General features: G+C 40.9%; 1 protein-coding gene across 2 annotated transcripts in view; it reads right to left on the reverse strand.

Annotated features, from left to right (window-relative positions):
- PLCE1 (phospholipase C epsilon 1) overlaps positions 1–14,292 on the reverse strand; it is a 317,614-nt gene that overhangs the window by 47,209 nt on the left and 256,113 nt on the right. The window contains exons 10-18 of one of the 2 annotated variants that reach the window (XM_073794169.1): positions 14,162–14,279; positions 13,292–13,400; positions 10,084–10,206; positions 9,856–9,992; positions 7,374–7,612; positions 5,832–5,893; positions 5,298–5,463; positions 1,882–1,989; positions 631–747 (exon numbers count right to left, since the gene is read on the reverse strand). In XM_073794169.1, coding sequence (XP_073650270.1) covers positions 631–747; positions 1,882–1,989; positions 5,298–5,463; positions 5,832–5,893; positions 7,374–7,612; positions 9,856–9,992; positions 10,084–10,206; positions 13,292–13,400; positions 14,162–14,279 — 1,179 coding nt within the window. Of the gene's footprint in view, positions 1–630; positions 748–1,881; positions 1,990–5,297; positions 5,464–5,831; positions 5,894–7,373; positions 7,613–9,855; positions 9,993–10,083; positions 10,207–13,243; positions 13,401–14,161; positions 14,280–14,292 lie in introns of both variants that reach the window. The other variant, XM_019939658.3, reaches the window with a different exon arrangement.

Below are 14,292 nucleotides of genomic sequence, written 5' to 3' on the forward strand. Positions count from 1 at the left end.
AGGCTAATTAGTTTTGTTGACGTTAGTATTTGGGGACATTTCCCTCTAGCCATGCCCCTCCCTCCCACTGAGAGCCATGTTCCCATAAACGCCTCTACCAGTGGAGGAAGGAGGAAGTATAATGGCGTATTTGCCCTTAAATCTGTCTGCATTATATTTCCCTTGTATAAGGAAGAGCCGAGTGTTAACAGCACTATTCTGGCCAGTCTAACCTCTTCGCCACCTTGGATCTCCATCTATGAAGTTGGGCCACAAGAAGATTTGACTTATTTGCCCTGAGATATTTTCAGCTTTTCCACATACAACTGACAGGTGACATCCTGGCATCCCTGATTTGTGGTACCAAAAGTGTTGGAAAGTTGGTCTCTTGTTATCTCCGAAGGTTTTCTGGAAATGCTCAGGAGACCACAGAACAGTGCTTCTATCACTCCAGCTGAAAAGATGGACCACTCAAGAGAGAGCCCAAACTCCCAGGGCATCCCTATTTCTCAGGTCTGAGGGACCTTAACTGTACGTGCTTCACAGCTGAGGTCCAGCTGTGGTGTGGTCCACAGTGGTCCCAAATTAAGCTCAACAACAGTCACAAGACAAAGGCCAAGATACCATCCCGTCATTTAGCTGATACCTTACCTTGAAAATTTCTGCCATTTTTCGTTGCTGAGGCAATGAACAGTGGTTCTCAATAGATATGATGATGGGGAGGTCAGAGTTGATAAAGGCACTGCGATCGATGGCTTCAACCACTTCCTGTGAGCCAAAACAGCTCATGAGAGTTCAGATATCTGCCCAAGGTGTCAAAAGGCAAGGCATTTACAGCCACAGAAAGCGTCTAAACTGTTTATGCAGAAGACTCTGGCCAAAGTGGTTTTTATCTTTTCAAATGTATTTTCAGGTTAAGCAACAGGCTATTTTCTATAAGTACATTAAACTATTCATATTGAGTATTGTTCACATACTATGAGGAACAGCTATCAGTATCCTGAATTTAACAAATCTATATCTATATATCTATATCTATATCTATATATATATACTGAGTATAAGTAAAAGACACTGTTTTAGTTACAGCATCAAAAATGATAAGGCGTAAGATACTTTCCTGCTTTCAAGGAGTTTATAATCAAATCTACTTGGGGCAATAAGACATGTATCACATATTCACATATATTTATGCATGTATGTAAACACAGTTATCAACTACTCCTTCCCTCAATATAGGGTACAAAAAGTTTTAAGAGGGCTGAATAGGAAAATGGGTTAAAAAGAAAATGCATTTTAGCCACCATCTTCACGTACAAGACAGAAATTAAGAAAATTCCTTCTAGCCCAGCCACGGTTCAGAAAAAAATGATGTTACAGCCAAAGACCCTCTGAATGAGGACAGTAATTGCACAATGAACAAATAAACTACTTAGAACTTGCAATAATAATACAGTGAAACCAGTCTTCCCGGGTGGCCAATCTCCCTAGGTGGAATCAATTCTCATTACTTTATAATGTCATTTAATCATCTCCTGACACATGATGTTGGCCTTTGTCAGCAGGACACCGGGAGAAATGACCTTTAATTCCTACAGCAAGAGAACAGACCCTGCCTTTTATATATCATCTTATGATGTAAAAATTTCAACAATATTATTACATGATAACTAATTTAAGGTAATGGTTACTAAACTTTGGTCAAATGAGAATCTAAGGAGAGTTCTAGATCAACTCCTAGGAAAATGAACATGTGTACATCCCACACAATTTGGGGAAGCCTTAAGACCCAGGATAAGAACTCCCAAACTAAGGTATAACTTGGAAGAGTCATTCATTTAAATCACGAATGAAGATAATGACTCTTTGTGATCTGATTTAAAGAAAGTTATGAAGCATTACCTTGAAGGGGATCTTGGTTGTCAGGGTGTGTCCATGATAAATGATGGGCATCCCATCATCTCCGTCCCAGCAGTCCAACTCTACACTCCTACAGCCTTGCAGGAGGACCTGTGGGATCAATGAATGAATCCACCCCAGATGAGCAAATGGAGATAAAGTCTCAAATTAAACCCAGCACTGGCTTCCACATATCAGTGTTCACTCTCCAGGCTAAAACAGAAGGGCCTAAGATTGAAAAGAAATATTACATGTTGGCCGAAGGCCACAATTTATCGGGGTGGGGAAGGGAGAGAATAGATTAAGGTAGAAAGAGTGCTTACCAGAGCTGAATACTATTGGAAGGTAAAATTTGATAGCAAAAACATATGACAATTTTCCCATCAACTTTGGTCCCTCAAGGGACCTACACATGGTGCATCCTGAAATGAGACAGCCAGGCTATAACTCTATCTGGGCAGATGTCAGTGGAGGTGACACAGGTGCTAATGAGGAAATGAGGCCACTGATTCCTTAGTGAACTGGCCAAACATTTATATAAAACCAATCAGGATAAAATCTCCTCTATTTAGACACACATTCTGCCACCACCTAATACCTTTGCTGTGAACATATAGCATGGGAGAAGAGTAGAAGCAGGGAGTTATCAAGGATTTCCCTTGCTGTCTAATCCTAGAACAGCCTCTACAGCAGAGATGACAAATAATCCATAAAGTCCCCTCTGCACACCCATAGCAGTCATCAGTAATCAATCATAATATACTTGCCCCCTAAGCTCTGATGTGTTATCTCACAGCCTCCTCAGCAAAGAACTCCAGGAAACACTACCAGTGAATTAGATGAGATGATACCTATTTGCTTCTCTGGATCTAGAGCTGGAAGCAGAGCTCCTGATATATGTGCTTGGGTTGCATCTCTGTAACGTTTGCTTGGAGCAACTTCTTCCTCCATAGACTGTATTTGTGGACTATCTTAAAGATGACCATATTTTGAAAGGGTCAACCAAAACCAAAGGTGGATATATCTGTGAATAGGCCAACTCTCTGATTTAAGAATTCACCTAACTATTTTCATGTGACAGCAGTCCAGTACTGGGGGCTAGTGGCCATTAGACTTGCTGCAACATAACTTGGATAGTGGAATCCCCCTTATTTTAATGTTTTTATATGAGATACTTGGTAGATTCTTCCCATTGCACAGCATACAGCACCCGGTTTTCCTAGGTGACCTATCTTCCCAGGGGGAACTGATTCTTTGGCAAAGAATCCCAAGGCTATCAGTGTCTGTCAGCACTAGAGTATCTACAGGTGTGTTGCTTTGGGCTGAAAACTGTCGTGTAATATGACAGGTGGGACGTGAGGCTCCCTCATCTCTGTAGTGAGCCTCGCTGGGAAGAATGTTCACTGACCAGCAGCAGATGAGATGGGTTTTCAGTATGAAAAGACTAAAGGTCCTTATCAATGTCTGCATGACATTAAGGCTTCCACATGTGGCTAGAATAGGAGAACCAGGGCTGCAAATTCCAGGTGAGAACAGAGCTTTTTCTCACTTCTCATCTGCCCCATACAGTAATCGTGGGAGGTAACTGGGAGAGCTGAGAGAGAGCAGAGAGTGGTAAGAAATGAAATAAAAGGGAGCTTCATACTAAGTTTAATCACATCTGTGAGTCTATTTGAGGGGTTTCTGTGCCTTATTCAAAGGCTGTGACAATCTCTACTTGAGGTGTATGTTAAGGAGTAAAAAAAAAAAACCTCCCTGATGTCAAATATATATGTATATATGCAGTAGGAATTAAAGCTAGGACAATGGTCCCTGCTTATTTTCCTGGGATAAATACACACACAGACACACAGACACACACAGACACAGACACACACACACACTTCATTCTTTTCCCCTAGAACAATGGATTTCAAACTTCTTTTAACCTTGGAATACTCGGTACAAATGGAGGGCCAATATATAAAGTACATAAAAGAGCAAATCTTCAGTGGCAGTCTGCTCTTCAGTGACTGTCTGCTCTTCTGTGTCAGCAGCTGAGGCCCCTTGACAGAACTCTTATTTTGAAAATCACTACTCTAAGGACACATCTTCATTTCATAATAAAAGCCCTTAGATTTTAGAGTTTAAAATACATACTCCAGGGCTTCCCTGGTGGCACAGTGGTTAAGAATCTGCCTGCCAATGCAGGGGACACGGGTTCGAGCCCTGGTCCGGGAAGATCCCACATGCTGCGGAGCAACTAAGCCCGTGCGCCACAACTACTGAGCCTGCACTCTAGAGCCCGTGAGCCGCAGCTGCTGAGCCCACATGCCACAACTACTGAGCCCACGCACCTAGAGCCCGTGCTCTTCAACAAAGAGAAGCCATCACAATGAGAAGCCTGCGCACTGCAATGAAGAGTAGCCCACGCTCCACACAGCTAGAGAAAACCCAAAACGCACAGCAACGAAGACCCAATGCAGCCAAAAGTAAAATAAATAAATTAAAAATGGATTTCTATAATAAAATAAAATAAAATACATACTCCATACCAGATAAGCTTTGGGACAGAAGTTTGACCAATGCTTTGAGGAATATATAGACCTTTATCAGAATAAAGGAAGCTCAAGTCTGCTGGGTTTGTGTAAACAGTACAATTTTTACAGTTGGACCCCCCCAACACACACACACACACACACACACACACACACACACACACACCTGGACGTAGCTAGCTCCTCCCATAATTAACTCACCTTGTGGGAGTTCAGAAAACAGGCAGCATAGACAAGGATGTTGCAGAAAATATAACAGAAGCAACAGACATATGGATCATTGAGAGCTGGATGTTTAGGTCAAAAGGATGTGCTTTTTCTAGTCCAGAGACCCTTCTGAGTTTTCAAGAATATTCCCATGAATTTAAACGTGTAGGGACAGTGCCTGCAGTCTGTAAAATTTTTTTTTGTTGGTTGCCATAGGGATAGATTAATTTTCTGACAAATTGAAAACCAAAACAAACAATATTTTGGGAATAACTTCACAGACAGTTGCATTTTCTGCTATGCTTTCCCACTACAATATATTGATTTATTTAGCATTTAGTGAAGCAATTAGATAGTTTTCCCATGGGAAAATCTAATTTTAGTAGAGGTAGGTCAGACTAACCAGGATCTAAAAGCTATGAGTCTCAAACAACTACTTTTTAAATTTTGCCTAGAATAAAGGTTAAGTGTAGATGGGGCGGGGGGAAGAAACAAAAAGAAGTAAAGAAAACAACTGTATGTATAGCTGGTTTTCCCACACATCATGCTTCCTCACATTTCACAATTAATAGTGTATAAGTTCTTCAAAGGAGTCTGGGGTCAGGCTTTTGTGACTTTGGGGGTTACATAAATAAGGTTTAATGAAAACCATATTCCAAGTGAAATTCTCAGTACCTGGCTGTAGAGTTCTACTGAGGACTCTCCTTTGAGTTGATGGCCTGTGAGGTAGGTATTGTGTGAAGATTCAATGTAATAGTAGGAGAGGGGCAATTGCAATTCTTTAATGTTCTCCTGCGACTCATCATTTTTCGAGGCAAAATTATCTTTATCCATCAGAAACCTAGAGGAAACAAAGTTTCTTAGAATTGCATGGGAAAAATATATACTCTTTTTTTAAAAAAATGGACTATAGTTGACTTACAATATTATATTAGTTTCAGGTATACAACATATTGATTCAGTATTTTTATATATTATACGCTTTATAAAGTTATTATAAAACAATGGCTATATTCCCTGTGCTGTACATTACTTCCTTGTATATTTATTTTACACCTTGTAGTTTGTATCTCTTAATCCACTTCCCCTATCTTGCCCCGCTGTCAAACCCTCTCTCCACTGGTAACCACTAGTTTGTCCTCTGCATTTGTAAGTCTGTTTGAAAAATGTATGCTCTTAAATGATGGGCAAAGATTTTTTGAAAGTTACCTTGCAAATCCTTCAAACGACATTAGGCCCTGATGACACATACTAACACTAGGCTCGAACTTCTGCAAGGGATACAAAAAGAGTGTTATTTAAGTAAAGGAAACTAAAGGGAAAAACCACCACATCATTTTTAAAAACTGTTCTGTTTTCATCAGGAAACATCTAAACCAAATATTTGAACTAATTTAGTTATGCAGTGGTAAGGTCTAGTTTTTTAGTCTAAAAGAAAACATTAATTATGTGTGAGTTTATTATACGAAGCATATTTATTTAAGAGAAAAAAGGAGAGTGGGAGAAAAGAATAAGACTGATTTATATGAAAACAAACGATATCGGTTTATCCAGGTGAAGATGGGGATCATAACGGCAGCTACCATAGAGTTGGTGGGAGGTGAAATGCAAGAATCACATGGACTCCTCGGTACTTGCGCTCCATCATATTATAGCGAGCACACAATCATGTGATCTTAACCTTACATTTTCAGCATTGCCAGTGATCAAGTCCAGCTGCTGGCCAGCTAGTGCACTGATTCCCGATCAGCTGACAAGGCAGGCTGAAAACCTAGACTAATTCTGCTGCATGTGGCGCAGGCACAAGGAACATCTTGCCGCCCCCTAGCTCCTGCCGCCCCCTAGCGGAAGCCATCACCGCCTCTCGCCTGGGTTACTGTGACAGCTTCCTTACCCGGTCTCTCTGCTTTCCTCCTTCCCTAGCACAGTTTATACTGCAGTGGGGCCAGGGTGACCTCTTAAAAACACAAATCAAATCATGTTACTGCCCTGCTCAAAAGTCTCCAATAGCTTCCCATCTCACATGGACTCGAGTCAAATTCCTTCCCATGGCCTAAAATACCTGGATGATTCGGCCCCTGCCCACCTGTCTGAAATCATGTCAGCTATTGTCCCTCTGGCATTTGTTATTCCTCACAGACTCCAAGCTCGCTCCTGCTTGCTACTCCCTGTCTGGAATGCTCTTTCCTCAGACCTTCACATGGCTTATGCATTCAGGGCTCAGCCCAAGTGTCACCTCCCCACAGTGGCCTTTGCTTACTCCTCTCAGCCCTCCTGCATCACTCCATCCCCTTACTCTGCTCAATTTTTTTCAGAACCCATCATTACCTGAAATTACTTTATATTTTTATTCACTTATTGTCTGCCACACCCACTAGAATGGAACTAGTATATTTCCAGGTCCTGGAACAGAGCCAGGTCCATAGTACAAGCTAATAAACATTTGTTAAACAATCAAAGTGGTTGACAACCTAACTGCTAATTCTACTGCATGTGCTAGAACTACAAGAAGCGATCATGTACTGATTCCTTACAGTAGTCACTGCGTAAGAGAAGGCTTAGGACCTATGTTAATCATATGTTAAATAAGAACACATACATTTGGTATTTAAAAAAAAAAACCCAACCCTCTATTTCGGCCCTAGACTTACAGGTGTTAGAAGGAAATATAGAAAGAGTAAATGTTTACAGAAAATAATTAGCATCGTTAGAGGCTTTGCACATTTGCTTGCATACCAAATGGGTACAAACCTGGATGATGCTGAGGATTTCATCGTAAGTGTAGTGTTCTCCTTGGCAATTCACTAGGAAGTCATTGAGCTGGAGGATGCCAACTCCAAACACGCCCAGGGATGTGCTCTCCACCCCAGTGCCATTTGTCACGATACTTGCGGCAGCAATGGCATCAGATATCTGCCTCTGGTTGTCGGACAGCTGCTGTTTACTCTTAATGAATAACCCCAAATCGGAGACATTTCTGGTCAACAAATCTGAAAGAGAACCACCCACAGAACACGGACAGGCTAGCCAGCGTCTTTTATAAAGTTCATTTTGGAGATAATGGTGTTGTGGAAATATTAAGCTGGAGAAACTCTTCACTAACTCTTCTAACTCACTAACTCTTCACTAACTCTTCTAACTCACTAACTCTTCTTCACTAACTCTTCACAAACTCTTCACTTTGATGGCTGTCTAAACAAGCCATCAAACTCAGTGGAGTTTGATGGAATATAGTTGAAGGAATAAAGTTCACATAGTTGAAGGAATAAACAAAAATGAATCAATGAATAAATAAAAGAAACTAAGAGAGAGGGAGGTCAAAGATTTTGAAAGCCCATAAGATTAAGTATTAGATGGAAACGAAATGTAAATTTATTTGGGGACTTCAGGCTGTATTCAGTCTTTGGTTTTTGAGACTAGCTACTTCTACATCTTTATGTTTGCAGAAATGGAAGACGTACCCTTAAGATTACAGTTTTTTCTGTACTTTAAAAGTGTAACTGTAAACATTTGTGTGCAGGTTTCTGTGTGAACACAAGTTTTCAGCTCATTTGGGTAAACGCCAAGGAGAACAACTGCTGGATCACACGATAAGAGTACGTTTAGTTTTGTAGGAAACTGACAAATTCTCTTCTGAGGTGGCTGTACCCTTTTACATTTTCACCAGCAATGCCCTGATTGCTCCACATGTGCACCCATTTTGGTATGGCCAGTCATTTTCATTCTAACCACCTTGGAGGACAGTCAGTTTCTTGCAGAGCTAAACACAGACTTATCATATGATCCAGCCACTGCATTCCTAGGTGTCTACCCAAGTGAGCTGAAAACTTACCTCCACAAAAACCCTGCACACCAAATATTTATAGCAGTTTTATACATAACTGCTAAAACTTGGAAGCAACCAAGATGTCTTTCAACAGGACAAATATCCATACAACAAAATATTATTCAGCAAAAAAAGAAATGACCTATCAAACTATGAAAAGACATCGAGAAACCTTAAATGCATATTGCTCAGTGAAAGGAGCTAGTGTGAAAAGGCTACATACTATATGATCCCAGCTATATGACATTCTGGGAAAGTCAAAACTATGGAGACATGGGCTTCCCTGGTGGCGCAGTGGTTGAGATCCCACATGCCGCGGAGCGGCTGGGCCCGTGAGCCATGGCTGCTGAGCCTGCGCGTCCGGAGCCTGTGCTCCGCAACGGGAGAGGCCACAACAGTGAGAGGCCCACATACCGCAATAAAAAAACAAAACAAAACAAAACAAAGAACCCTAGAATGTACAATACAGTGAACACTAATGTAAATTATGGACTTCAGTTAATATATTAATATTGGCTCAACTGTAACAAATATACCACACTAATACAAGATATTACTAAGGGAGGGAACTGTATGTGTGTGTGGGAGGGTATATGGGAACTCTCTGTACTTTCCCCTCATTTTTCTGTTAAACTAAAACTGTTCTAAAAAATAAAGTCTATTAATTTTATAAAAAGTGTCACTACTGGGCTAGTCCATAGTTATGCACATTTATGACTAAAGTTGAAAAAGGTCAATATTTTTAGCATAAGGACAGTATGTTTTAAAATAATTAAAAAGCAAATGCATGAAAGAGGATGGTTTTTTTTTGTTTTTGCTTTTTAGTGTTTATAGTTTCCAGCAAGAACAGAAGAGAAAAATAATAGGCTTAAAATGCATGGGTGGTTATGGTAATGATGGTGGTGGTGAGTGGGATCGAGGAACTAGACATTCTGGTTTACATATTAGGAAAAATGTCCTGGATGTTCAGACAGAAGTGCTCTGCTGAGGTCACGAAAAACTCTCCTGTCAAAGGGCAGACAACTTCCACCCTGGGGTTGAGTACCCACCCACCTGGAGGCACAGAAGAGACTGGTGGTTCCCAACTGGGATATACCACATACCTTGTGGACTTTTGGAAGTCAGTGGGAAAGGTTTTTAGTTGTCAGAATGACTGGGAGGCTCTATTGGTGAAATATTCTGGAATCCATGGACAGACCCACACAGTGATGAATTTCCTTGTCCAAAATGCTAATGATACCCTATCCCCTGACACCTCCATTAGAAAGATAATTCTCTAAGCATTTCACAATGCTCCAGGTAGCAGCATGCCATGTGGGACAGGCTAAGGGCTTGTGTGATTGGATCTCTAAATTTCATTTTTAGGTAGAAAGGTCTCAAAGGGAAATATTAAATTCTCGCACAAACCTAGGTCAGGCTGAAGACCACTGGTGTTTTCGTCAATGGTCAGGTTGGTGTAGAGGGGGGCCGCCGTGGAGCCAGCTCGGTCGCAGGGTACGGCATAGATGTCAAAGAGATCCTTCAGGTCCTTGCGGCTCCTCACACTGGGTGCGAGATGGAGAACATCTCACCTTTGGCATTGTTATAACAAGGTAAGGGTCAGACAAGAAAGGCTAAGAAGAAATCCAGCCATACCTGAATGATTTGAACAGCTCAACAAACTCCACAAAACTCATGCTGCTGTCTGAAACCATGAAGCTCTGAAAGCCCTTCATTCCTCCTTTGATCCGCCCATGCCAGCTGCTGCTGCTCCAAGCACTGCAACAAAGACACGGCCTTAATGGGCAGAACCGGGACCAGTTTTGTCATTCTGCCCCAAGAGACATTCTCTGATTAGCAATATGAACAAAAACATGGACTGCAAGTCACTGAAGGTTTAGGCTCTTTTCTTTCTAAGCATTGCTTTAATTACGTACATCTTTTCATTTCTCTCAAAATTAATCCACATTGCATCGGAGGAAGTAAAACTTTATACACTGAAACCACTTCATGTTTATAGCTTATTTAATAAGGGCACAAAGTTGAGGTTAATATCCCTCTACTAATCATAACAGTTCTTTGCAATCTCAGGTCAATGGGAGGAAAAAAACACATAAATTCAGTGGTTTTGAAGAAAAGTCATTTTACAAAAGAGCTCCAAATTACTCAGTCATGACTTAGGGAAGATTATGCGTGTTCTTTCCCATATTCTAAAATACAGAAACACATTTAAGAAGAAAATCTTGAATGTATCAAGGTCTTCTCTTTTTCCTTTCTTAACCAGTTCTTAGATGAAAACAAGGACGGGCTTTTAATGTTAATGGAAAATGTGAGTCACAAAAATATTAAGGATGGAAAGAAGCCAACTCTGCCTAGAATTATATTTGCACCTACCAAGGTTGGATGTATTTAATATAAAAATATCAGTCAACTGGGTCAAAAATTCAGTCTAGCTGTTTCACAATATTTTTTTTATTTTCTACACTGGTTCCCTGAGAGGAGAGTATGAGAAATGTTTTGACTGGTTTTTGGTCAAATCAATGACTAGGATCTTTTTCTTTTTTTTTTTTTTCATTTTTGCTTTTGTCTCTTATTTTTTACTTTCGAAATATTTCAAATATGTAAGAAAGTAGAGAGAATACTGTAATGAATAGCTAGTTTGTCCTCAATCCTTCCAATAGTGTTTATTCATGAAAAATTATTTTGTGTTGACATCAGAAGGTCACCTCCATTAATGGAAGAGTAATACAAATGGATAGATTTATTGTACTTTGTAGGCTTGGGTTATTGATCGCCAATGTGGTATGGGAAACAGAGGGTGGAGGTTCAGGAAGAGGAAAAAGATCCAATAACAAAATGGCTTATCATTTGCATTTAAACAAGTACATTCCCTGCCTTCCTTCCTTCTGGTTCCTGGTTTGGCCTCTGTCTGTAGGCACCCATCTCCCTCTGACTTTAGGAAACTCTATCGGTCCACTTGTTCCCTTCCTAGGGCTCCGTCTTGCTCTCTCCTTGAAAAGCATTCAGGCTGACTTTTCTTCTCTTGTTTCGTCTTCTCTTTCTGGTTTAGAATACTTGGTGGGCACTGCCCCTGTCCTTCTATGGCAGGGTCCTCTGATCTTGCATCTGGCACGGTAGTTTCTCTACTTTTACCTCTTTGAAAAGATTTTCCTCCTTTACTTTGTCCTCCCTTTTCCTGCTTATGAGTGATTGAAATAAAGGGAAAGACCACTTAATCCAAGTTCTCTGGCTATTTCATTTACCCGGGATACTGTATAGGCTGAAATATAATGTAAAGAATTCTGATTCTTTGTAGCTTTAATTTTGTTACAAACCTACAAACCGGGCTTCCCTGGTGGCGCAGTGGTTAAGAATCCACCTGCCAATGCAGGGGACACGGGTTCGAGCCCTGGTCCGGGAAGATCCCACATGCCGCGGAGCAACGAAGCCCGTGCACCACAACGATGGAGCCTGCGCTCTAGAGCCCGCGAGCCACAACTACTGAAGCCCACGGGCCTAGAGCCTGTGCTCTGCAACAAGAGAAGCCACCGCAATGGGAAGCCCGCGCACCGCAACAAAGAGTAGCCCCCGCTCGCCGCAACTAGAGAAAGCCCGAGCACAGCAACGAAGACCCGAGGCAGGCAAAAATAATAAATAAAATAAATTAATTTAAAAAAAAAACCCAAAACTCCTACAAACCTTGCAAGAGTGGTATAAAGAATTCCCATGTACCTGTAACCCAGTTTCATCAAGTGTAGAAATTATGTTCATTATCATATTGTGAAAGGATGCTTCCCTTTAAAAGATGAGTCACTGTAGGGTTCTTATCTGTAGCAAGCTTCCCAGGAAGAGAGGAAGGGGGGAGGAGGGAGGTGTGTGTGTGTGTGCGTGTGTGTGTGTGTGCGTGCACGCGCGCGTGTAAAATTAACGTTTCTAAAGCCAATATCTGTACAGACTCACTTCCTTCGCCCATTCCTCTGTTTGACGAAGTAAAGAATGTCTGTCTTATCATAGTTCTGTCTGGAATCTTTGCATTTCTTAAACTTTAGTATGGGGCTGAGGGAGATGATGTGGCATTCTGATTCCTTTGAAAGACTTTCATTTTAATAATATTTCTTCTGAGAGGGTAACTGTTGTTTCAAATCTGTAATTTGCATGGACCTTACAAAATAATTTACACTAATACCAGCTAAACCTATCTAACTTGCTGTAAGACATTCACTTCTCTAGACATGTATATCTCATACATGACAAGAGTGTGAAATATATTTCACCTATTAGCAAAGGGTCAAGCTGCTTACATTAAAACTTAATTTCTTCTTCGTTTAGAGCAGTGCTATCCAATAAAACTTTCTGCAATGATAGAAATGTTCTTTATCTGCACTGTTCAGTACAGTAGACACCAGCCACTGGTAGCTATGGAACACTTTTAATGTGGCTAGCATGACTGAGGAACTGAATTTGAAATTTTATTTAATTTTGATTAATTAAAATTCGAATTTAAATAGCCACTTAACATTTTCCCCTGTGGCCAGCAGCTGCTATATCAGTGCAGATTTAGAGACTCACAGCTCAGATTTTGTTACTGCTACTGATCTTTGTCAAAAAATGAGAAGCAGTTATAGTAATATGAGAAGGTAGGAATACAAAATCAAGAAAATTAGGACCTTTAAAAAAATTGGGGGTTTTCCGTTTTAATGTGATTGTTAAGTCAAAATCAGAGATAGTCTTTCCGTAGAGCACTGGGAGAGGATGCCCTTCTACACAACCTGAAGGGTGTGAAGGGTCCTTCTGTTTTGTCATGTTAAGGCCCCACCTGGACGGGCTCTTGTTTGAAGAAGACAGCACAGGGGAGGACACTGGCCTGATGGGAGATGACGTCCCGGCAGCCAAGTTAGGGGACCCAGCCGTGGTCAAAGAGTGGGCTCTTCTGGAAGGGAGAGGGTTAGGAGAGCTTGTGATGGCATTCGCCTCTGTGAGGGTGAAAGACAGAAAAGAGACAATGACTGTGATTATACTTGCCCTCAGAAATCAAACGAAAACCAAAGATGCTTCTGAACGTCTGAGGAAATCAATCCATGCAGGTAATTAATGTACAAGAAGCATCAAAATACTCTGGTGGGTTCTCAGTCCTGGCTACACATCAGAATCATCTGGGGAGTGGGACTTCACTGGCGGTCTAGTGGTTAGGACTCTGTGCTTCCACTGTTGGGGGCATGGGTTCAGTCCCTGGTTGGGGAACTAAGATCCCACATGCTGTACAGCCAAATAGATAAATAAATAAACAAATAATGAGTAAATGGTAAAAATTAAAAAAAAAAAAGAATCATCTGGGGAACTTAAAAAGTGCATAGATGTCCAGGTCCCAGACAGAGAGCGTCTAAATCAGTTGGGCTGGGGTGTGGCATCCAGGTATTTTTTAAAAGCTCTGATATCCAGCCAGGGGATAAGAATCACTGGTCTAATCTATCAACTTGTATCTTTTATACCTAATATTCCTTGTCAGTAATAGCAAGTTACTTAATGAGAATTTTCTTCTTAATTACACTTGTGTTTGCAAACTTGTATTTGCAGAAATACCTCTTGGGTTCCATCATCTAGTGAAACACAAAGGTAAGTATATAATGTGATAAAGAGTTTTGTTAAGAATGCCCACAATATATAAATCACAATTTAAAACCAAATGCATATATTTTCCCATTAAAAATTCTCAGATGTAAAGACGCTGCTTTACCTGATTCTTCTTGTTCATTAATTTCTTGAGGGTCAGAACCACTCCGGCTCCGACACTCTTTGTGCATTTTGGCTTTGCGGGTGGCCATCTCGTCATCGGTGGCCTCTCCACTCTCACCCTGGGAACACAAA

Source organism: Tursiops truncatus, chromosome 16, assembly GCF_011762595.2.
Source record: "Tursiops truncatus isolate mTurTru1 chromosome 16, mTurTru1.mat.Y, whole genome shotgun sequence".
Classification (NCBI taxonomy): Eukaryota; Metazoa; Chordata; class Mammalia; order Artiodactyla; family Delphinidae; genus Tursiops; species Tursiops truncatus.